Genomic DNA, 25,350 nt, shown 5'->3' on the forward strand with positions numbered 1-25,350 from the left:
AGTCACACCTAAAACAACAAAGATAAGCCAGATGTTATATATACCGTTCAGGGAAATGGATAGACGTTCCTTGTAATTTGTGTATCCAGAATAAGTGGATGTAGACAGCTGGGCAACCTGCATAAATTTTAACAAACCTGAGCCATTCGCGTTAATTTTTCCCAAAAGAAATAAAGGTGAAACTCCACCTATCACGATTTTAAGCAAATAAAACTGCTTCAGTAGTCAAAATACACTATTTTTTGATAAAAAAGTTAATCTACGCAATCGGACAAAAAAATTGGTCACAAAGTCTGGAAAACTATGCTTCTCGTGGTTTCTGTCCCTGGCCAACCTAATGAAACGATAAATGAACGATTTAATATTGCAGAACTTTGGCATTGATAGAAAGACTGTGGCAGTCAAGACGTAAAGATTGGATATTTATGCGAATTTCTTCAAAATAATTCACTCAAGCTTCATTCCAGCTCCCTTTCTAGTTTCTCTCTCATCCTTTTTCGCTTCTCATCCCTTTTAAACTTTGTCTACGAACGCCCTTGTGCTTCTCAAGAAATGATTTTCCTTCCAAAAGCTCCAAAAATCTGTCTTTTGTGATTATTTCATCACAGCCTTTAAGACTACGATATACCATGCTGTAAATGATACTTTGGTTTTATCAAGTGAGTTGACACTATAGATTGGCCACCATAAAGATTTTCTACAACCGGCGTTTTGAGTTTTAGCCCTTCTTGGGGCTAATGCTCGAAACTTCATATTTAGAGACTCGTTACGGTGGCCAATCTACTTTATCAACTCAGTTGATAAAAACACATTAACCTGTATACGATGCTGCCAGTTGATTTTTGCAATTTTCACAGTGGCTTGAAGAGGAGGGTTGTTGACTGCAGACTCTCCTCAATAAATCATAAACTGAACATTCAAGAATTTTATTGCATAAAAAAAGAACAAAACAAATATTACTTAAAGGAGAACCAGTGTGAATTGATCGTTCGCTTTTCTCTGAAGTAAAACTTTATTGTAAAAGAATTAAAAGATAAGTCAGCGGTTTATTGAATATATTTTTGGTTTACCATTGACGTGCGTCTTGCATTGTTGACAGCTTGAACCTATTGATTTATTGATTAGTTTTTCATTTCTATTCTACTTTTGTTTGACAGCAAACTGGTTGCACCGATCATGATGATTGGTTTTTTTTTTTTCACTTTTTCTAGTCAGTCTATCAATTCGCGGTATGGGTTCATCGTAAAAATTCTCAAGACTCGTTTCGTTTTCATTTTTTCACGCTCTTTACCGTTTCTTAGCAAGTCTATTAATAAAAGAGCACCAAAGTTTGTTTCTTTTAAACTTTAAAATGTTAGATCTGATCTTAAAAACGCTGAAAAAGTATAAAAAGAAAAATTTACGGCAACGTTCTGTTAGCCTTAGTCAGAGTAAAAGGACAAAATGAATAATTAAGAGAGTTTTTTTTCAAAGCACGTTTTGATCCCAAAGAGGCGTAACAAAGGGAAAATAGGCCTTAGGGAGAGGCTGGCACTTATTTACAGCCTGAGTATTTAACGCGGAATGCCGAGACCTATTTGCCTTTTGTTGTGCCCCTTGGGGATCAAACCACGATTTTAAAAAAGACTCTTTTTATTTATTTACGTTGTAATTTTACTCTGACGAAGGCAAACAGAACGTTGCCGAAAATTTAGCTTTTTTATACTTTTTTAGCGTATTTGGGTCAGATCCAACATTTTAAAGTTTTCATCATGAACACAGTATTTGTTTCGTTTTTTCATGACATGATCAATCCACGTCCTCAGGTATCGGACCCTGGCGTAACCGCAAACACCATATTTTCTTGCACGGCAGCACACTCAACCCCCTCGAGGTAGATTTTTCCATTGTACTCACACACCACTGGACCTCTGAATCTCCTTGGCACGCATCTTTACCACCTTGTGGCAGTCCGGCACACACAATAGACTTGTGGATGTATATCGAATGCAAATGTGGCGTTCAATTTTAATTTCCATTGTTCTGGACTGACTAGCCTCGTCTTCACGTGGAAATAGAAAAGGATTATTACATGTGTGAGAGGCTAGTCAGTCCAGAACAATGGCAACTCAAATTGGACGCCATATCTGCATTCGGTGTATATTCCGTTTTGCATTCGTTGTCACTTACAATTGGCCTGCATTAGGGTACTCGTTTGAGCACTGCAACACGACAAATGTCTAAAGCCTAAAATGTGAAACGAAAAACCAGCAAAGCAGAAAAAAGAGTTACATTTGATTGATACTTTTCTTTTGGATACTCACAATCTAAAGAGTAGAAAGAGGTACTCAGATGAAGGTAGTCTTCTGTTAAAGAGTACTATAATGCAAAGTAGACAGTTCCGCCACTCTGGCAAAATGTCAAATACGAAATTAAAGCAGAAAATATTGGCAGTGGATTACGGCTGAAATGTTAGGGTTCTGGTTGTGTAAATAGTCTGCAGTGGCGTGTCCAGTTCTCAGAAAAAGGTTAAACAAATAACATAAGGCATATGCTTTGGTCTAAGCAAAGAAGTTGTGGGAACGCTCGTTTAATCTCGCTCTTTGCCTCTTCCTCACCCCTCCCCCTATAAGGTCAGTGAAATCTAGATAAATAACGCTTTTAGCCTTAAGATGTTCACCATATAGCCTCCACCTTAGAATATTGGAAAATTTTGGTTAATTCCACGGTGTGCAGTAAAATATAATTTACTTTCTCAAATAACACCACACAGGAGTATATCCTCTTTTCTGATCAAGGAGGGTTGAAGTGCACACGGGCTTGATATAGACTTTCGTCATTCTGGGCGTCACTCTTCTCTTTGATCCAGGTAAGCAAGCTAGTTTGAAGGCTTCGTTCCTTTTGGCGGGCCAGGCCAGTTTCAACAAAGCAATATCATGAGTAAAACGAGACAGTTTCCTGTAACAGTCGGGATGAATTACTTTTTCGATCCGGAGGTCATGTTCCGTTTTTAACCTGCGATTACGGTAATCGGCTACAAGTCTGCAAAATGAGATATAACCATTACTCAAGATTCTAGTAACTTGATGAAAATCACTCGTTTTAACACGAGAAAGGTTAAAAATGAAAAGAAACTATTTCAGCCGTGCCCTCAGTTTATTGTCATGTTCAAAATCTGGGCTACCTGAGAGGCAAGGCCTCTCAGAGACTAATGTTTCACCCTGGTATTACATATAAGAATCTTGCTCCCTCCAATTTGAGATTGGTTACCATCCACGAGATGTATTACTACTTATCAACTCATCTTACACGGATACCTGAGGCAGTTTCCTTGTAAATGCAGAGTGCAGTTGTAACAACTCACCAGGGTTGGACCAAAGCTCCTCCACAAAATTGATCCCCAGACGTTGACCATAATACTTGGGCCTGGCCTCTGGACTTTTGACTTTGGACTTTATATTGGACGTGGCCTGAACAAGCACACCGGTTAACATAAATGAAAATGTACCTGAATAGTCACTGAATTTCATATCAGAAGATTATTTTCGAGAGCACATGCAAGTGATTTCCTTTTGTTCTTCAGCAAAAGGGTAAAAGAAACTTGTAAGCGATCTGGGTGAACAGATCATTTTCAAGAGAGAGAATTTTTTTCTTTCAGAATAAAAGTGACCCAAAAGGTTTTTAGTTTACAGGAAGCCGATTGATTTTTCTCTATCGACAACTTAATAGGTCGATTTAATGCTTCTCTTTAAGCCAACAAAAAAAAAAAAAAAACGCACATGATTATGAAAAAACGCTACACTGTTTTCGTTTTTCACGAGTGACCTGAAAATATATGATAAGTTGTTTGGTAATGGAAAAGCATGGTGATCATTGAAATTGACAGTTTGTTCAAAACCCCCTCCATCCACCAAAATATTTCTTTGGACTCACGAAAACTAAGGAAATGACCGACATAACAAAAAGGAAAAAAGCCGAGGATAGAGCTATTTGGTTCTCGAGGATCTCCAAGTTTCTTCATAATTGTGAACAGCATCCATGCAACAAGGTAATTTCAAGGGACACCGTTGTTGTTTCATGTTATTTCATGGTCAAATTAAATATATCTTACAGTTTGAAAACTTTGCTTCCGGTTTTTGCTTGACCATTAAATCTTGATTCAGTCTTCGATAGTGACTTTCCCTCGAAAATAAAATGCATGAGCGCCAACGACCCACCACACAGGCAATGCCCAGATACTGAGTAAACGGGAATCTGAAATTTCTCCCTCAAATTAGTTTACTTTATCAAGTTTTTTATTCTTTCACAGAAAGGTTTTAGTGACAAAGAAGTAAATATGAGCAAAGACTATGCGGAAAATGTTTGGAGGAATTACGCTTCCGAAAGACCAAACTACTATTCGCTCGAAAGTTGCTCATTGAGAATGTCATTCTGTTAACTGACTTATTTCATTTGTGTTTCTAAAGAAAATTATTTTACTTTACCAATCAACGCACTAAAACTGTTTTTCGATAATCTCTGGGTGATTTTTTCGAATATTTGTGGCCAGAGTCATTTTTTTAGTCATTTTTTCACGTGTGAAATACAAAAGAGGTAGAGAGACCAATGCCGAAAATGTTCTGTGGTCGACCCGAGAAACAACATTGGTCATGGCATTCCTTAGTTCACTGTCTCAATCTTCTGAAGATCTGGTGAATCTTGTTTTGTCTCAACTTTAATTTTAATTATAACAGAGAGCAAGCAACAGTTATATGTCTCACTTAGACTTGCACCCAAAAACTATCCAAACGAGTCTTTTTTTTTCGTACGTAATAAAAGTAAATGACTGGGATATTTTATAGCTTGTTCATGCTTTAGGTCGATTCTTTGATTTGTTTCACAAACTCATCTGGAAACACTTGAAATCTCTGCACCAAATTCAGAACGCCTTAATGGTTTTCAAGTCTTTAAACGGGCTGATTCCCGAATATCTCACCTCTGAATTTAGAAAGAAAATTGAATCAAACTATTCTCTGATGGACTCGGAGGGACCCCTCTCCAAGAACTAACTACATAAAAAATAGTTTTAGTCACAGCGGATCAACACTTTGGAACGGCTTGCCCTGTAACATGGAGAGAGTGTGGTTCATTAAATCAAATTAAACGCCTTCTCTATCATAATTCTTAAACAAGACATTCATGTAAATTTTTTTAAGTAACATATTGTAAAGTGACATAATGTTAGGATTAGGATTTTTAAGTTTTAGGATGTTGGTCATTTTATTAGAATTTATTGTACCTGATGAGTTTTATTTTACCGTATGTAAATAAAATTAATAAATAAAAGTAACATCTATAGACTGACCTGTTTGGGAGTATAAGACAAGAAACAGAAAGATAAGCTTTGAAGTTTGCGTTAATGTAAAACTAATTAAAAAGTTAACACAAACAAGTCAGTTATTTCATTTTCAATCACTTTATTCATTTCCCTTTTCAGTTTGCATTCATCGTCTTATCAATCCATTTCCTCAAGTAGCGGACTCGGGCGTAGACACCATATTTCCCTGAAGCGGCGCATCCGATACCCCACGATACGACACCTTCCAAGAAGAACTTTCCGCCAGCCTCACAGACCATAGGCCCCCCAGAATCTCCCTGACACGAGTCCTTTCCTCCTTTGTCGAGTCCAGCACAGATCATGGAGTCGTGGATTAATGAGCCGTATGCCCGTCTGCATTTAGAATCGGACACAATTGGGACTTTGACTTGTTGGAGGACGTCTGGAGAAGGACCGCCTGACGAAAGCCTTCCAAATCCTATGGAAGCACGAAATAAACTAACAAAGATAAGGTATCTCTTAATGTTTATATGAAAGTCAGTCCTTTAAGCTTTAAGAGTGACAAACATCTATATTCGCCTTGCGGTATAACCACTGCATCAAACACTATTTCAGTAAGGTCAAGAGAATAAACAAAGAATATGATAGCGAACTCATGCAAGAATCTCTTGGTTGTTTGACGAATTGTCTGTTACTACCATAGGAAATGTATAGAAAACACTAAGGAGAACTTGCATACTGGCATTTGGGTGCAAATATCCACTGACTATAAAAGCTAATGCAGGGCCATACAACCACAAAACCACGAAATTGATGGTTAAATCAACGAAGTTGAAATGTAAATTGGCCACCGTAAAGAGTTAAAAGCTGACGTTTCGAGCGTTAGCCCTTCGTCAGAGCGAATGGAGGAATTGTGGGTTGTGTGTGTTTAGATGCAGAAAGGGGAGCTACGCTATTGGTGGGAACATGCTGACGAGAAAAACACGAATAAATTAGTAGAATGAAAAGCGTTCGTTGATACCCATGGGGTTAAGAGTGCCAATTTGAAAAATAAACTTTTGTTCAAGAGTTTTGCGGTTTCCCGAGCTACCTAAATTTAAAAAAAGACCGCAGATTGCCATATTCTTGAGTATATTTAGTGTCAATTTTTTTGGTTTTTGTAAATCTAAGCTGTTTTGAGACCGCTTTTTCGTTATTTAGTAACCGCTGTGTTTTCTTGTGTTGTTTTGATTTTTGTTTTTGTTTTTGTTTTAGTTTTTTTTTTTTTTTTTTCATTTTCGGACGGCTTTCGGCTTTGATCGGTTTCTGCTCCCATTTTCAGTTTTCAACTTGGTTTTTCCATTTCCGGAAGGCCCAAATGTTCTCTCGCTCACCATTCCCACTCAAATGACAGTTATTATATTTTAGCTGCTCTAACCTGTCACCCAGCATCCCTTGCCATCTGCAACACTTCCCCTTGATCTAGGCAGGCAGGCCAACTTGACGTTTTTGTTGATCTCAGCGGGCTTGGCCAGTTTTATCATGGCAATATCGTGAGCCATGCCATAAGGTTTTCTATAGCTCCGATGTGAGATGATCTTTTTTATCTTCATCAACTGTTCTGTTCCTACATTTTGCTTGCGCTTATGAGCTCCAAGTCTGAAGATAAGAAACATAACAATTAAGAGATATAACTTTCTTTACAACCACTCCAAAAGCTGAAAATTTGTTTTCATAAATGCTTCTTAAAAACTGTTCATGTTTAACTTTAAGTGGTTTGAATAACCATGATGTGAGGGCGTATGATATGATGACGAAGTTAATAAGTTTTAAAACCTCTGATTTCTCCTCTAAGGTTGTCGAAATGTCAGGCTATGTCACTGAAAGAGTATTTTTTTTTTTGCTTTCTTCACCCAATCACGATTGACTATAGTTTATACCTTGGCTATAAACCCTTTGTAATCCTTGCTTCACACCCGCCATTTGTCGTTCACGGCTTTGATTTAGCAAAGGTCATATATGAAGACCAAAGCAACAGGAAAACTGTTATACGCGTTAAGTTAACAGGTCTGTAAGTCCAATTATTTGACTACTTCCTTGCATTGTTAAATCTCATATCCTCTAACTCACCTGACGCGAATATCGCCTGGAGATTTACCCGGGACACAGTGAGCAGCGGTGACAACCCATTGTGGATGAACTAAGGTTCCTCCGCAGAAAGGGTACCCATCGTTTGTCATAATTTGAGCCTGCCATGGCCACGCTCCGTGGGGAGCCTCCGTTCCGCCCACAATTCGTACGCTGGGTTTGTATCCGCACTGTGCTGGTCCCGCTGATTCGCACAGATTACAGCTCTTTTTGCAGTTCTTGGACATAAACCTTACATATTTCCCGTTACAGTATCCTTTGTTAGCCCAATAAGGACAACCTCTATGAAGGTTTGAACAACCTAAAACATATTGAAACGAAAAGAAGATCAGTTGTGAAATAACAATTCGTACACTTGGTTTGTATCCGCACTATCCTGGTGCTGATTCTGTTCCGCCGCACAGATTACAGCTCTTTTTGCAGTTCTTGGACATAAACCTTACATATTTCCCGTTACAGTATCCTTTGTTGGCCCAATAAGGACAACCTCTTTGAAGGTTTGAACAACCTAAAACATATTGAAACGAAAAGAAGATCAGTTGTGAAATAACAATTTGTACACTTGGTTTGTATCCGCACTATCCTGGTGCTGATTCTGTTCCGCCGCACAGATTACAGCTCTTTTTGCAGTCCCTTTTCAGACAGTTTGTGATATTTTTCTTATTACTGTAAGGGTATCCCTTTTTTTTTTTTCAAGGCGGTATAATATCGCTTTTTGTCTGCGCAACCTAAAAACGTTAATAAAATTTAAAGAGTAAATAACGTGAAATATGGGGTACATGAACTGAAAGAGGAACGGGCACAAAAAATATCATGCAAAAGCTTCCAATTTTCACAAATGATTAACACGATAAGTTTGAAGAATCATTTCGGGACCAGGAAAATGCTTTCATTATTGATATTATTGACAAAATTATGGACTTCCAAATATCTCATACCGTCTACGAAACTTTCCAAGACTGCGATGCTTAAAGCACACAAAACCAATGCTGTTTTCATGATAAACTGCTTTCAGAACAATCGGCAAATGGCTTCTGGACTTTGGACATCGCCAGTTTCCTTATATTTTTAATTTCATTTCATACTGAACGTGACCTGAACAAGCACACCGGTCATAGAATAAATAAAAATATACTTGAGTAGTCATTGAAATTCATATCAGAAGATTAATTTCGAGAGCACATGCAAATGATTTTCTTTTGTTCTTCAGTAAAAGGGTAAAAAAAACTTGTAGGTGAACTGGATAAACAAATCTTTTTCAAGAGACCGATTTGTTTTCTTTCAGAATAAGAGTAACCCAAAAAGTTTCTAGTTTGCAAGAAAGCCGATTGATTTCTCTCTACCCACTAGCATTCATTAACAGAATTTTATGTTGCTCTTTAATTTAGGCAAACAAAAAAACACGCATGATTAGGAAAAAACGCTACACTATTTTCGTTTTTCATGAGTGATCTGCAAATATTGTGATAAGCTGTTTGGTAATGAATAAGTATGGTGAGAATTGAAATAGACAGTTTGTTCAAAATCCCCTCCACCCACTAAGATATTCTTTAACCTCACGAAAGCCAAGGAAATGACATAACAAAAAAAAAAAAAAAACGCGGATATAGATGGTGCGGATATTAGGTTCTCGAGGATTTCCAATTTTCTTCATCATTGTGAATAGCATCCATACAAACAAGGTAATTTCAAGGGACACTGTTAAGGCCTGTTTAAACGGTTTCAACATTTGACTAACATTCGTTCAACAAAAGTTGAACGGATGTTGAGCAAATGTTGGACGCAAAAACAAAGTTGTACGGAGGCCTTTCAAAGGCCTCACAAGGGCGTTACAAAGGAAAAGTTGAATCGATGTTGAATGAAAGTTTAAACCGATTTAACCTTGATTCAACACGCTTTCAACAAGCTTTCAACATTTATTACGTTTTCAACAAGTTGGACGACCTGTTTAAACAGACCGAACGTTTGTTTCAAAAAAGTGTTCAATGCATGTTGAAGCAAATGTTGAGACCGTTTAAACGGGTCTTAATTCATTATTTCAAGCCATTTCATGGCTAGCTACGGCGGTGATATTTATCCTTCACTTTGAAAACCTTGCTTCCGGTTTCCGCTGTCTACACATTTCTGCTTGATTACCAAATCTTTATTCAGCCTTTTCAGAATTTTGAATTATAACAGAGAATAAGTAATAGTTACAGGTCTCACTTAAACTTAGAAACTTCTTAAAGAGCTATCTGGACCCAACAACTATAGAAACGAAACTGGGATATTTTTGGGTTTTTTATGCTTTTGGTCTCACGTAAAGCGTCTCGACTGACGTGTTTTGGAAGTATAAGAAAAGAGAAAGATTTGCTTCAAAGTTTGCTTCGCCTTTACGCAAATATAGTCAAAAAATAAACACAAACAATTTATTTCATTCTCAATCACTTTATTCATTTCCCTTTTTAGTATGCATTCATTGTTTCATCAATCCATTTCTGCAAATAGCGGACTCGGGCGTAGACACCATATTTTCCTGAAGCAGCGCATCTGATACCCCACGATACGACACCTTCCAAGAAGAACTTTCCGCCAGCCTCACAGACCATAGGCCCACTAGAATCTCCCTGACACGAGTCCTTTCCTCCTTGTTCGAGTCCAGCACAAATCATGGAGTCGTGGATTGATGAGTCGTATGCCCGTCTGCACCTTGAATCGGACACAATTGGGACTTTGACTTGTTGGAGGACGTCTGGAGAAGCACCGCCTCACGACATTCTTCCAAATCCTATCAAAATCCGTAATAACCGTGTAGGTTAACATCAAGAATATTCATTGCCAATTCTTTTGGTTTTTAAATCTAAGACATTTTGAGAGCGCTTGTCGCTGTTTGGTACCCAGTGTGTTTTCTTGTTTTGTTTTTTCTGTTTGTTTGTTTGTTTGTTTTTTATTTCACACGGTTTTTGGCTTTAAACGGTTTCTGCTCCTGTTTTCGGTTTTGATTGAACTTTTGTCGGATTTTCCTTTTCCCAAATATTCCCCTCTTACCATTCTCACTAAAATAACAGTTATTATATTTGGCTACTCTAACCTGTCACCCAGCATTCCTTGCCATCTGCAACACTTCTACTTGATCCTGGCATGCTGGCCAAGTTGACGTTTTTGTTGATCTTAGCGGGCTTGGCCAGTTTTATCTTCGCGATATCGTGAGCCATGCCATAAGGTTTCTATAGCTTTGATGCGAAATGATATTTTCGATCTTCATTAACTGTTCTGTTTCTACGCTTTGCTTGCGCTAATGAGCTCCAAGTCTGAAGATAAGAAAAATGGTAAGGAATAAATGCAACTTTCTTTGTAATCACTGCAAAAGCTGAAAATATGTTTTCATATTCGCTCCTTGAAAACTATTTGTGTTTAACTTTTAATATAAGGGCCTATGATGAAGTTAATAAGTTTTTAAACCTCTGGTTTCTCCTCTAAGGTTGTCAAAATGTCAGGCTGTCACTGAAAGAGTCTTTACCCAAATACGATTGACGGTACGTTACTCTTGGCGATAAACCCTATATAAACCTCGACGAAAGCTAAATAAATAATAATAATAATGATAATAATAGAGATTAATATAGCACCATATCCGTATGCTCATGGCACTTTGCAACTGAATATTTCAGACTGAAAATTTTGTAGATTAGAAATTACATCAATGATAAAACACAAATATATAAAAGTACAAGTTAAAAATTTGTATCTAAAAATTAAGATTAAATTAAATTAAAAGTAAAAATTAAACATTAAAATCTCATCGCAGTATTTAGCCTATATACATTATTCTAATAGAACTTTAACTAAAACGTGCTTTGAATAAGAAATACTTTATAGAAGCTTTAAATTTTGAAATTTCATAATTATTAAGTATGGTTTCAGGCAGTGAGTTCCAAACTGTGGGTGCTGCAAATGAGAATAATCTACAGCCATATCAGAAGATCTTAAGCTTCTTGATGGTTTGTACTGTAACATTGCAACATTTCTGTTATATAGGAGGGTGCTGACCCATATAGTTTAAAGGTTAACAGATGTATCTTGTCTTGTATTGTATCTTGTAAGAAAAGGTCAAATATGAAGGCCAAAGCAACGGGAAAACTGATATACGCGTTGAGTTAACTGGTCTATAAGTCCAATAACTTTACTTCTTCAAGTTCCTCGAATCCTCTAGCTCACCTGACGCGAATATCGCTCGGAGATTTTCCTGGGACACAGTGAGCAGCAGTGACAACCCATTGCGGATGAACTAAAGTCCCTCCGCAGAAAGGGAAGCCATATGTTGTCATGATTTGAGCCTGCCATGGTCAAGCTCCGTGAGGAGCCTCGGTTCCACCCACAATTCGTACACTGAGTTTGTATCCGCACTGTGCTGGTCCTGAACCTGATCCGCCGCACAGCTTACAGCTGTTTTTGCAGTTCTTGGACATATAACTTACATATTTCTCTTTGCAGTATCCTTTGTTAGCCCAATAAGGACAACTTCTATGAAGGTCTGAACAACCTAAAACATGTTGAAACGAAAAGAAGACCAGTTTTTAAATAACAGTTTTGGGTTTCTCTCCAGTTAAGAGTCAGAAAAAAACTGAACAGACCGGCTCGATCCTCATAAAATGAATTCTTTTCAACCCTACACATTAAAACCCTTGTATCTAAGGCAAACTCGTATGAATGAAAATAAATCGAATGCTGCACCGTCTTAAAGCTTTGCATTCTGGTATACACAAGATTTTAAAATACTAATAATTACCAGTTGTAAAACTTGCCAAACGGCGGCAATGCCAAAAAGACACCTCTAGCGACCAACACTGAGGTGAATATTTGTTTTAGTATATACTTAAATAGTGAGATAATAAAGCACAAATAGATGATTTCAAATCACTTATTCCTGCAAAGGGTACAATCTTTTCGGACGCAAATCTCGCGCGAGTTGCTTGGGCGTGAAAAGCAAAGGATATCCGGAGTTCGAGTAGTATAGCCAATCAAAGCGTGCTTCAATGCTATCCGCTGATTTAATATACACAATTATTATATGGCTGTGTCTCACAAGGACTGGGAACTACCGAATTCGCGAATTTGAGTGGCTGAAATCAATATTGAAAGCGGTCTAGATTTTCCCATCTAGGCCGGCATCTAAACCGGTCTAGAAAAAAAAAGGTACAAAGAATATAAAAAATTGGCCTATAAGACACAGCCATATAATAAACATCTTATTAACCGAGCTATTTTTTTTTTATAACAGCTATTTTTTTGCCATTGTGCGGTTAACGGTTAACCTCATAGAGAACTTCTTATATAGCTACAATATTTTTAATGCCTTTCATTTGAAATATGCCTATTATTCAAGAAGAGTTACATTGTGAAAGTATAAAGTATTGTTACAAGGAAATTAACAAAATGAAAGATGAAAGCAGGTAAATAAAAACTAGCTACTTTTACAGGAAGTTACGGAGTGAAAAAATTGGTAAAGCTTTAGTTTCAGCTGCCATTTTTATTAATCATTCGCTGCAAGAAAACGAAAAAACAAAAGAAAAAAAGGGTTGTGATGATTCAAATATATCTTCGTCTTAGGCCTCTCCGAAAAATTATATAATGAAACAAATAAATAAGATACCTTGGCATACATTCAATGACGCTCGATGCGTGGGTTAATATTTTCTTGGAATATTTGCTCCTTAGGTCAACAGGCGTGGCGGTAACAAAAAAAAAATTATAAAACACTTTGAAAAATATCTGCACGAGTAATGGTTAAATATTTAGTTCTTATTAACCGAGCGGGAGGTATGTATGGGAGAATATTGACCTCTGTCAATCTGCATTCTGTTTTTTTTCTTGCAGCGAATGATTAATAAAAATGGCAGCTGAAACTAAAGCTTTACCAATTTTTTCACTCCGTAACTTCCTGTAAAAGTAGCTAGTTTTTATTTACCTGCTTTCATCTTTCATTTTGTTAATTTCCTTGTAACAATACCTTATACTTTCACAATGTAACACTTCTTGAATAATAGGCATATTTCAAATGAAAGGCATTAAAAATATTGTAGCTATATAAGAAGTTCTCTATGGGGTTAACCGTTAACCGCACAATGGCAAAAAAAATAGCTGCTATGAATGAATTTTGACAAATTTTAACCTTTATTGGTAAAAAAGCTAACCGTTAAATATATTAACGGAAACATTTTAACTGATAGCCATACCTCATTGAGACCCTCATAAAAAAGTCACAAAGGAAGGACAAAAGTTTTTTTATATTTCATTTCATTTTTTTCCAAAATAGGACCTTCTTTAGAGCTCAAGTGCACCTTGCCTAGCAATTTTTCTGAAGCGAGATTTGCAGTTTTATATGAGATATGGCGTTGACTAGTACTAGCTATTTCCTTAAGGCATCGTTCATTTTCTTGTTTAGAATAAGTTTAAATTAAAAGTTGCTTTGGTAATTAATGAATGTCATTTTTGTTGACACTAGATAGATTACAGAAGTGTAATTTTGAAAAAATGTACGGCGTACATATTCTCTGACAAAGACATGGAATATAAAGGGTAAAAAAATACTTGAACAGACAATATATTCATGTCCTGGTTTAAGAAGTTGGGGGGCGCAACTATTGTTACTTTATTGTAAAAAGGTAGCGAATTGAAAGACCGTAAATGACAATCCTCGCAAAATCTCTCTTCCTTTAAAGGCGGGAAATCAGTTGCTAAAGGATTGAAGAAGCCGGGTTCAAAGGAACTGCTATCTGAATCCGATTTATCCCAGGTCATTGCCGCGTAGTACGTACAAACTGAAATATTTTTCAACGTTGCAATTAATACACTTTATTGTTAATTTTCAAATGTGCGTTTTGATTGTTCGAACCTTCCCCAGAAGGTGATTCTTAAATATTATAAATTTCAAAAATATCTTTCTAAAAAACTTTAAAATGAATTTGCGAACGCTTGAATCACAAAATGGTATGCCCTTTTTCATATTTTCCCACTGAATTCGCGAATATGAAGTACCCGTAAAATTAACTGTTAATAAGGTACACACCAACGAAGGAATCTGCACAAACGAGGGATTTTAAACCGTTTATTTTCTCTAAGCCCATTTAAACAAGTTTTAACGAGTCAAAATTTTCTCGATCATTTCCCTTCTTCCCTGAGAAAGACTGATATGCTTACAAATAAAAGATGGGAATCTTGTAACCGTGTGGAATTCCTTATTGTTTGATTTCGAAAAGGGAAACTATTCCATACTGTACAGATGAACAAACTCTTCCTAAAGTAAGTACCACTTCACAGACCTGAATTTAAACGAACAAAAGCCCCAGTTTCATAACGCGAGTTATGCTCAACAAATTTTATTTGTCCATGCTCGTAATAAGTACTTGATACTTCACTTTATTTACAAAGATTTTTGGTTCGCCCTCGTTCCTCTTGTTGACACTCGGTTTCTTTCAAAGTCATATGGCTGAAATATTTTGATCAGGTTTTACACGAGGAACAAAGAAAAAAACTCTCTTGGATTTGCCCCGTCACCAGCAGATGGTGTTGCAATTGTGTAGCATGGAATTGGCAGTAACGCTCTTGTTTTTTCTCGACATTTCATTTCTACAATTTCTTAAATTACAGTTGGCATATGAGAATTTAATTTTTCCTTATAATGCATAGGTGAAGTTTGGTGTGTTTCATATTGGCTGTGAGGCCCAGTACAACTACCACTGAGTCAAGCTATTTTCAGCCTCGCTCAATACTCGATGATCGGCAATCATACCTAACGAGGCAGGAATTACGAAGATTCGAAGACTCAATTTTGTCCCAAAGCAGAAATTACTGGAGACAGTGATTCTTGCCGTTTTTTCTTTTCCATGGCAAATTCTGATTTTAAAATGAAGTCTATAGCCACTTGCTCTGCGGCACATTCATTCAAATTAAAGAGAAGTTAAGACTGAAATACTGTTACTTATCAATCCCAATCATTTTTCATTTTTCCATTTTTTTTTCTTTTTCTCTCTACATGGTGTTTAACTGAAACATTTACTATCACAAATTTTCAGATCGATTAGGATAGAATAATTTTTGTCTGTATTAGCCATAGCAGGGAACTAAATCGTTTGAACCGGGTCATGATTTTCTTTATAAGGTGTAGCATGAAAATTATACGTGTTATTTTGCACCGAGAAAAAGAAAATTGGGGTTGTCTTGTAACTGAAATTTTGTTACCGAAACTGGGTTTTAAAATTACCCGAACCCAAGAGCAGCAGAAACTTCCGACTCACAAGGACAGTTAATTTAGCCTATTTATTTGAGCTAAATACGAGATAGATCAGACCATTCGGGACAAAGGATATCCGCCATGGATTATCCTCCGGACTTTATGTTTGGTAGTGCTAAAAATTAAAACTGCTGAAAATGAAAGAGGACGGCACCGTTTCACCATTTTCGTCGTTCCTCAACGATAACAACGTGAAAATAGGATGTATATGTCAAAGAATACCCGCCATGAATCATCCACCGGACTATATTTGGCAATGCTACAAGCTGAAACAACGTGGCATCGTTCCGGCAACGATAACAACGTGAAGATAGGATCTTTGTCTCAATGAAGTCAGGATCAGCTGTTTCCTATACGCCAGGACATCCTTCCTTTGCATCTTGCTTTTAAGACAAAACAATTGATAAGTACTTTTTCGCACGATTTTTGTATCACCTAAAATAAAGTGTCTGAAACGGAGGTTCCCAAACTGTTTTTTAACAAAAGAATTTTATTCCTAAAACCAAACTTGACGAATAATCGTTCCAAAAGCGGGGGTCAAGGAGATGTTTAACTAAATTTCAGAGTTCTAACAATTTTGTTTTCAGTAGTTTCTTTCTTATTTGAGTGCAGTTCTTTTATGAATACCCGTCTCAGAGTCTTCTTTTAATTGACAAAGTCGTGAGCAATACTCTGTATTTTTATGAAAGAGAAACAGGAGTTTGTTTTTTAGTGCATCCGTAGTTAATGATACCCGATAGAACCAGGGAAAGTGTTTTTGAGAAGAAAACACCGATAATCTGAATCATGAGAATATAAATAGCATTAGTCTTTGAGTAGGCAAAGCAGCGAATATAGTTCTAAACGAGGAATGAGAATTGTAAATTTAAAGTTATTTCCCGTTAGTTTTTAGAATAATTTTTACATCAATGTAATGCACCTTTGTCCTAACCTGAGAATTGGATTGGCCCTGAGTAAACACAGATTTTTGGAACGAACATCTTCGACCAGAGTACGAAAATAAAGCTAAAGAATCCAACACAATGAGACATCTACGTTTTAAGTAGAAATGTCGATTTCGACACTGTTCGAGATTTTCAATAACTAAACGGTGGGTGAACGTGAATCTATGTTATTTTGCTCCAAAGGAGAATATTTTCGAAAAATTGCGTCAAGACTAATATAACGGAATTACATGGTTACCTACGAAGGCCAACAATACCCGCGTAGACTTTGTTGGTCACGAAAAGTACAGTGGAGCTTCACGAGTCATAGATTTCCCTTGTAAGATAGAGATAGACAGATGAACAACAGGTAACTAAATAGAAAGAGGGATCGATAAAAATAAATAGGTAGACATGAAAATAAAAAAAATACGGGTAAATAAACTTTAAAACGAAAATGGAACGAGAACGTGAAACATAAACAAATAGAAATGATGGTAATCCGAGATTATATTTGATTTGATTCCAGGCTTTGCTTGTCCACCGGTTCTTTCTTGCTTTACTTCAAGTCATAATCAAAACAGCAGTGAATCTAAGAGGACCCTGACCCATCTTTTTAAACAGCCGACTCCACTCATTATTTCCAATTTGTTAGCTTTTTATTGGCTTAAGGACGCGTGCATGACGGGTATGCTCTTGTCATGGCAACCGACTGATGTTAATGATGGATAAATAATGAAACTTTTCCTGTTTATCAACTGCCATCTTAACACCTGGTTGTCGTGGTATTTTCCTATGATTTATGGCTCTTCAAGATGACGGTAACGAGAGGCAATGAATGAGAGACGCGTTTGCTCCATGGTGCCATTTCGTCGGCTGCTGAGCAAGAAGGAGTCTTCATGCTGTGTAGCATAACGGTTGCTTATCTTGTATCTGACAGTTACTATTCATTCCCACTGCTTGGCTAACAGTGTGATTTCTCTGTGGTTGAGCTACTGATCGGTTGATGAGTCAAAACAGGCAAAGATGAATCGCTAATGATCGGTCAATTAACTGTTCGAAATTAGCACAGTGAAGTTTTTTTCCAAAGCAAAAATAAATATAATAAAATAGAAAAGCAGGCCTCATTTCAATTTTGGTTATGGAAAGAGCTGGTTCTGACACAAAATCATTAGCTCACAAAAGGCCAAATTAAAAAAAATTTTTTTTTTTTTTTTTTAGTCGATACCAGTTTTGGTGCCGAAGTCATCCAAGTCGGGGAAAAGAATTTAGTGTATTTTCAACCCACGCTCCCTGCTGCTGTTTTGTTATGGTTTCATTTTACCTAAAGGAACTTCATTGAAAAAGGCAGGTGCATGACAAAGCACAGAGACGTCTATCTCAGTTTATTTTTCAGGGAACCCAAGCCTGAGATTCTACTTCGCAAAACATGAATAGCTGAAGTCCTCTAATCAATATATGATTTCAGACCCAGGCTATTTCAGCGGCGGATCTGCTCAACCGCTAAACAAGGATGACACTGTAATGACGGGTTTCAGTGGAAATATGAAAATATCACGATATCATTTACAATATCCTCAAGCAATTTAACCATCATGAGTTTTGATCAAATCCGATATTTTCATATTTGAACTGGTTCATTGGGTAAAGTAGAACTTGTGCACGATACAGATGTGTTACTCACGGGAAATCAGTTACATGTATTCGTGAGTACCGGTAAATATTTGGTTAAACAACTCTACAAATGAATATTCCAAAACATCAATCTAGAAATAATCACTTCTTTTGACATTATAGATCATTGGTGGCTCCGCAGAATTAGCAAAAATAAGAGGAACGATCTATGGCGTAAAATAAGGATTGCACGATTTACCTTTCGCTTTCATGCGAAATCGAGATCGCTTTAAAACTGGAATTTCTGATGATTTCTACAACAACTCGAGATTTTTATTCGTGGAAAAAATTAAACGCCGATGGACATTTTAACGCTTTTCTCGGATGCAAAATACAAATCGCTTTGTCATAAACATCCGATTAACGAAAGCGTGAACCCTTTTCTGACACAATAGCGTTAAGCATCCAGGCAGTTTCGCTTTGACATGTGTTGTTCACCTAACTACAGACTAATTACATGTCGCTGTCTGATAAACCGATCTAAAATAACCTTCTCTGTTTCAATCTGGCTCCCTGCTGGGAATTATATTGCGCAAGTGGACAGTGCATCCTTTAGCATTTTCTATTCTTTTGTGCATTGGAAAATTACCTCGGGCGAGGTTTGACAAAATGCAGACCCACAAAGTCTCGTAGTTAAAGATTTTAATTTCGATAATGATCTTTTTATATCTAGAACTAAGCGCAAACTTCTGCTATTCGAATACCATTACTCTTAAATCGGAGTTTATGCTAAGGTAATGTTTAGAATAACACCAGGTTGTTTGAGTTGTATCGCTTTCAAAATGGGACTTTCCGCTTTAGGTTTGACACTAGAATCGAATCTCCTTGGTGTAGATCTTGCTTGACGTATTCGTAACATCACCAAGGCTCAGTTGCTTTCCTCTACTCTCAAATGAGGAACAAACAATACGTGAATTAAATACTCTCTTCCTCGGGCTTTTGTTAAGTGATTCCTTTTCTTTATTACAATATGTAAACAATCATGCGATTTTTCATTGGTCGGTGAGCAAAGTCTGGCACGAGCAACATACTAAACGTTATTATTTACTTGAGAGGGAAACGAGTCATGTAAACTCCTTTATTCCACATTCGGAGCAAAGGGAGCATCTTGTTAAGACATCACCGGGTAATCGTCTTATTTTGAATACCTTGACCACCGATATGAACATGGAAAAGGGCTCCAGTCCTCGGTTGACCAAACGTGGTAGCTTTTCTATAGATGACATTCTGAATGTCAAAAACTCTAGCGTATCGAGTGATGATCTCTCATCTGAAGAGCCTTTGTCCAAAGAAGACTTAATGATAACAAAAAAATTGGACAAGGAGCCTTCAAAACCATCGAAGAAATTAGACGACAAAGTTGCCTCCTTTCAAGGTAAGGGCCAAAGCAAGGGTAACAAGTACTTCTGATCGAGAATTTTGAGGATACGATACAACATGAAGATAAATAATTATGTATTTCATCTTTTGTTGATTTATAAACATTGAAACTTTTAAAGGAACTTTCACGCTCATGATTCTTTATGGACCCATGACGTTTTATAATCATCCTTTTGATTTAGAGGTCTCCATCTACTAAGTTTCTATATCATAATCAACCGACAAATTTTTGTAGACTGAGCCTCCCACTTCAGTCAGTAATCCGCTCGAAATTTCCACACCATTGTCAATGGCTACCAAAATAAAGCAGTGGGAAACGTATTTCTTTCAAAAAGGACAGTTTTGTTAGGCACAGCACGCAGAGAGACGCTAGCTGTAGAATAACACCACGTGTAGTTTCCTAATAGTGTCAAATAGCATGAATCAAGTCGTGGTTCCCTCCCGAGCGAGGCATAAAGGAAACTTGCTGGCCCATTGAGAAATGTTTACTTGAATTTAATCGCAAATGAATGAGTTGTTATCTTGTTTATTCCAAATATTATGTTAACCAGAGAACCTTATACCAACTGAGTCTAATAGAGAGCTCATTAAACCTAAGCAGAACTCTCTACCGACAATTTCCAACAACCTTTTTTAAATTTGTCGATTCGAACATAGAAAGGTAAGATAATTGACAAGATTGAGTGGGCGTAACAGGGGGTTAAAATTCAAATTTTTCTTCTAGTAAGAAAGGGAGTTGGCAGGGAGCTATCAATTATTGTGAAGAGCCTAACTGCAAATTTACAGATGCTTGTGATTTCTTTCCCATTAACTTCTAAGGCGCACGTCAAAATGAAGGACGACCAAGTGTAGAACTCAAGAAAAGGCCACGCACTGCTTTCACCAACGAACAGATAAATGTCCTAGAGATCGAGTTTCAGAAAAGCAAGTACCTCAGTGTCGCACGCAGAATGGAGCTTTCAAAACTGTTGGAACTCTCAGAGACACAGATCAAAATATGGTTTCAAAATCGCCGTACGAAATGGAAGCGAAAGCTGGCGGCTGAGATGGATTACGCCATTGCTGCCCAAGGCTACCTGTACCCTTCACACCCTGTGTGGCACGGGCCTAGGTGTTACTTTGACAGTAGTTTGACCCATTCCAGCCGCTTACACCCATCACTCGTGACAGTTTTCCATCCACCTATATTCACAACAACATCAAAACAGTCACCAAGGAGCTATCCACCTTCAAATCTCAACCCAGCACTATTTTAAGGACAGCTAAAGCATTCAGTCATAGCCTCTACTTAGATAACATTCAAGGCTGTGTCAAAATATCAGAGACCTTATCCCTTAAGTTTTTTTTTTAAGCTGATGTACTAAATATATGATAGAGTTTTGTATCCGCTGTCAAAGATGCCAGATTGACAAAATGTTGAACAATAACGGATCTTAGGTCCAGCAGAATATAGCGTGCCAGCCTTTTTCCGTGGAATTTCTTCGCCAATAATAATTAGATGGAAACAAGAAAAAATTGTTTTCAACAGTACGTCACGAAAAATGCTGATGAAAGTATAGCGCTCGCATAAAGGAATAGGTACAGCTTGTAACGAAGTAGTGCTTTGTATAAAAGGCGTCATGAATATAGAAAAGAAAACCGTAAAACTACCTTTTAAACATTTCCATCAATAGTGATTTAGATTATATTGTTCGTGTTCGTTTTAAGCTATGATAAAGTAAACCAACGAACATTTATAAGAGCATGTTAAATTAGCAGATAGTTATTAAACGCGCTCGGGATAAGTTAATTGAGCTTTATTGAACAGTGTGAGAGCTCGTTTTGGTTTTGTTATATTTCATAATTAAAGTTTAACATAAGCCGACGATTTTTTAATTAAAAACGCGCGAATTAATTGCACATCATGGCAAAATCACCACAAATATTGAGTTATCTCTCTCTTATGATTATTAAAAAAGCAGGTAAGCGTAAAATTATCTAAGTGCCACTGGCGACGAATGCAATTGGGCTGTTTATGGGAACACCTTCTTTCTTGTGACAAAACATCGGTCCAACAAAGACAGCAATTCCAATTAAGCGCTGGGCAGAGCTCTGTGTTTTTAAAATTCGGTTAAACAACAACGAAAGAAATCGGGAAGGACAACTTTTTGCTCCCAGATTGCTTGTGTAACATCGAAAAAAGTGCGTCTTTGCCAGGGAACACTAAAGACGACAATCTGTTAATTCCAATTAATTGACTTAATAAGAAAACTATCAAGACCAATGAGCCACATTCGGAAAAGCTACCAGGTCTCTCTGTAATACAATAACGAATACAAATCTCCAACGATTAAATCTTTTTCCACATCATCGCATTCTCATCAAGAATAGATCACTCTCTATGCCAAGTTTAATATGTTTTTCGGCAGTGAACTTTGATGTTCCGCCAGCTTGTTAAAGTTTGAGTAGGGAACAACTTCACCAATGCTGAATGGAAATCATTGTGAGGTGCAATTGGAAATGCTGAAAATTTGTCTTCAAAGGTTTTATTTGCCAACTAAGTGCTTCCTTTAAAAGCTTTTAAGAGATTACGAAAATGTGCTCCTTATAATAACATCCGCTGAGTTTAAATGGAACAGGATGGTTTTACATTTGTAAGCAGACTTGGACGTATCGCTAGTAAGTTTGCAAGCGCTTTGCAAACCATCTTTGGATCTATTTAAAATCGATTCATTTCACTCGAAAGTTGATTGTCAGGTAAAACACTACTAAAATTCGTAAAAATTTCGACTCACTTACGATACCAAACAGAACTAATGAAATTCTGCTTTGCCAGGGACTTCGTGGATTAAGCCGTGATTTGGAACATCAGTACAATGATTGAGAAAATGAAAAGTATTTTCACAAACTTTTGAACGAACATACACTGTACGATCGCCGATGGATGGTAAGTTCCATACGAGTCATGCATCAAGACAGGTGTGTTTCACGTGCAAAATTTACATAAATCAGTTCAAGAAACACTCTAACATAAGGCATATCTTAGATTCCCCCCTAAATAATCATGATTTTATGATATTTTAGTTAAAACGAATTCTTTCTCTTAAGGTTACTTCATTTCATTTAGATTTCAGTGATAATAGTTAATGAAAACTCAAATGACTAGGCATTGTGGCTCTTTAATTTCTTTCCTTCTCGAACCTGAACCGTTCTCCTTCACCAAGGAGCTCCTCTTCAGAAAAGTCAGTGCACTAAAATAAATTATAAAAGACATTTGGAACAACTGCAAGGAAATATCAGCCACTTTAGAATTTCCTATCAGTGACAAATCCAACTGTTGCCTTCAGGTAAAAAAGGCACTACACAGCCACGGATACAGATGGCGGATGAAGAAAGCAGGTAAAATAGAAATATAAACAAGCTAATCGAATGAAGACTTACACTGCTGTAAAAAGTAAAATGTTTTAAAAATCCGAGCTTAGTTTGTATATATTTTAACAATGCTGCTGAAGGACAACATTAAGGGATTGGTAAGATAGAAAGTATGCATATTCATTCCCATTCTCTGTCTCCATGGCAGCAGTTGCTATGGATATTGCAATTGTACGAACTTAAGCTGAGGATGAGCGATTATCGGGTGGGGTGCCACGTGTTCATTTTAGAAAGGAGTAGTCACTTGGCTGCAGACTGATGCTCCCAAGGGAATTTATCAGAAAATGGTTTATGATAGAGAAAACTGGTGTTTCGAAACTATCCTTTAGACAAAATTCAGTTGGGTCATACGCCAGCTGTACGTTCAACGAGTGATGAAGCACGAAATAAAATAGAAGGAAGAAGAACTGTTGAAAATCTGGAGTTGTTTCTTGACTGCTCACCGAGCAGCTCTTACACATCTGTCGTGTTCTCCAAACCAAGTTCGTAAGTGTTAAATACCTCGATGAACGCACGCTTATCAATGGACCATTGCTGATTCGTTACATGAGCCGCTAAACTGCTAACTTTGTATTATTTTGGGCGCAGAATACTTCAGCTTCAAATAATGTTCACCAAAGCTTTAAAAAGAGTGTGCTAAACAATGCCATCGTCCAAATAATGACCACAAATTGACTTTCGATTTGCTTTCGAGTTTCGTCGTTCATTTGATACCGTTCATTTGATGCCGTAATTAGAAATCGTTTTCGGAACCTACGTGACACTAAGCAGGATTACTTACTAACCTTGTTTTCTCGTTATTAACACTGAAACTTTGATATATGGCCCACGCTGTTTATGCTTGGGCCAAGAAATTAAAACGGGAAAAACTCGATCCGTAACTCACAATACAGACAACAATCTCCGTCAATTTTTAAAGGTGTCGACTCGACGATGTGGTGTTTTTTAGGGAAAGTACACGTGCAAAATCTGTCAATATTTTCCCTTCAGTGCGAATTGAGATCTTCGACAGTGACAAAATCGATAGTAAGGTTAAACATCTTGAGTAAATCAATAGACTCAAGAAAAGACGCCCATTTATTAGTCTAACTGAATGTATATATTCCTTCCCTATTTATTATCAGATAAGATTGGGCGTGACTCTCAAAAAATAATAGTTCCAAATGAACGCTGCATTCCAAATTTGGAGCTAATGTAAGAACGTCAGTTAAAATTGACATGGTTCCTTTGGTGTGGCGATCCGTTTGGCTTTCTTGCCGTTCTTGGATGCACTCTTTCCAGGAACAGATGATTTGGTTGGCAATCTGGACTGATACAGTCGTCTACCAATTAACCTTAAGTTTAAGCTTGTCCCCCAAGATGAAACGTGTATCTAAAGTCTCTTATCGCTGCCGTATCCTTCATCGCTTGATATATAAATATATCTCATATTTATACATATTATATACACTTTGCTATGCCTGAAGAGTCGCAACAACGGTGAAACGAGTAGCGCAAAAGCAAAGTAAAAAAGGACTTTCGTTTTTCATTTATATTAGTATATATATAAGCGAAATAGGCAACGTAGGATCCAGGACAGTGCTCGACAATGAAGGAGCGATTACAGTAGCAAATGGACTACTCAAGTTACGCACATATGGATTTTAATACAGCCTGTTTTGTAGACCAACAAAAGTTGATCCACTCATCAGTTAAACTCCATACACACTGAGGCATCGTGACGGTTAACTCTAACTCAGCAACGTGACCACATTACATAGTTTAAAACACTCAAATCTTGAACATCGGCGAAAATATATTCTCAAGTACTCTTAACGCTATTATCGGCGCGCAATAAGGTTTTTTTTTGTCAATAAGGTTAATGAACGCTCTGCCAATGTTGGTCTGGACTTTTCTGTTAAATGGTGGGTTAAACCAAATTATGTTTCTTCGCCTTTTGGTTTGGTGTTGCGGTCGGGGCGGTTCCGGTTCAGTGAAGTGCAGCTTGTATGTGTAGCCACTCTTGTGTAACGCATCTTGGTAGGGAGGTGCGGCTTTGTTAAACATGTCTTCGCCAGAAGAGATTTCAGAAAGTCTTTTATTAACTGCGTCGGGGATGTTTCCTAGTATGCAAGGTGGGTGGTTAGACTTGCTGTGTACGTATAGAGGGGTAGTTGCTGGTTTTGAATAGGGTCCGAATCTGCCGGTTGTCAGGTCAAGCGTTACATCGAGAAAGTTTATGATTTTCTTGTTTGCTTCGATGGTAAACCAGGCGCCCCAAAAAAGTG

The 25,350-nt window shown here is 37.2% G+C and overlaps 2 protein-coding genes and 1 pseudogene across 7 annotated transcripts in view; 1 reads left to right on the plus strand and 2 right to left on the minus strand.

Moving 5' to 3' along the window:
* Positions 1–5,415: 5,415 nt before the first annotated feature.
* LOC148718973 (trypsin-like) lies at positions 5,416–8,476 on the minus strand. The gene is made up of 4 exons (XM_088741181.1): positions 8,362–8,476; positions 7,406–7,724; positions 6,714–6,934; positions 5,416–5,774 (listed from the first exon to the last, which is right to left on the minus strand). Exons 1-4 carry the CDS (start codon positions 8,420–8,422, stop codon positions 5,452–5,454), a joined length of 924 nt encoding a protein of 307 aa, XP_088597307.1. The 5' UTR covers positions 8,423–8,476; the 3' UTR covers positions 5,416–5,451.
* A 1,379-nt stretch (positions 8,477–9,855) lies between these two features.
* On the minus strand, positions 9,856–13,380 carry LOC148718974 (CUB and peptidase domain-containing protein 1-like; annotated as a pseudogene). Its single transcript, XR_015993622.1, has 3 exons — positions 13,371–13,380; positions 11,621–11,945; positions 9,856–10,713 (listed from the first exon to the last, which is right to left on the minus strand). The product of XR_015993622.1 is annotated as a CUB and peptidase domain-containing protein 1-like (transcript).
* A 5,916-nt stretch (positions 13,381–19,296) lies between these two features.
* LOC111331238 (uncharacterized) overlaps positions 19,297–25,350 on the plus strand; it is a 39,783-nt gene continuing 33,729 nt past the window's right edge. For 2 of the 5 annotated variants that reach the window (XM_088740595.1, XM_088740596.1), the window contains exons 1-4: positions 19,297–19,667; positions 20,492–22,408; positions 22,488–22,630; positions 22,999–23,050. In XM_088740595.1, the coding sequence (XP_088596721.1) occupies positions 19,454–19,667; positions 20,492–20,928 (651 nt within the window). In that variant the 5' untranslated portion in view covers positions 19,297–19,453 and the 3' untranslated portion in view covers positions 20,929–22,408; positions 22,488–22,630; positions 22,999–23,050. The remainder of the gene's footprint in view (positions 19,668–20,491; positions 22,409–22,487; positions 22,631–22,998; positions 23,051–25,350) is intronic. The other 3 variants (XM_088740594.1, XM_088740597.1, XM_022936305.2) reach the window with 3 other exon arrangements.

This window comes from Stylophora pistillata, chromosome 12 (assembly GCF_964205215.1).
Source record: "Stylophora pistillata chromosome 12, jaStyPist1.2, whole genome shotgun sequence".
Taxonomy (NCBI): Eukaryota; Metazoa; Cnidaria; class Anthozoa; order Scleractinia; family Pocilloporidae; genus Stylophora; species Stylophora pistillata.

Coding starts and splice junctions, on each gene's coding strand:
- LOC148718973 (XM_088741181.1), bottom strand. CDS start 8,422: ATGAAAACAGCATTGGTTTTGTGTGCTTTAAGCATCGCAGTCTTGGAA. Junction 7,725..8,361: donor CTTGGAAAGTTTCGTAGACG/GTATGAGATATT, acceptor AATATGTTTTAG/GTTGTTCAAACCTTCATAGA. Junction 5,775..6,713: donor CAAGGGATGCTGGGTGACAG/GTTAGAGCAGCT, acceptor GTGCTTCCATAG/GATTTGGAAGGCTTTCGTCA.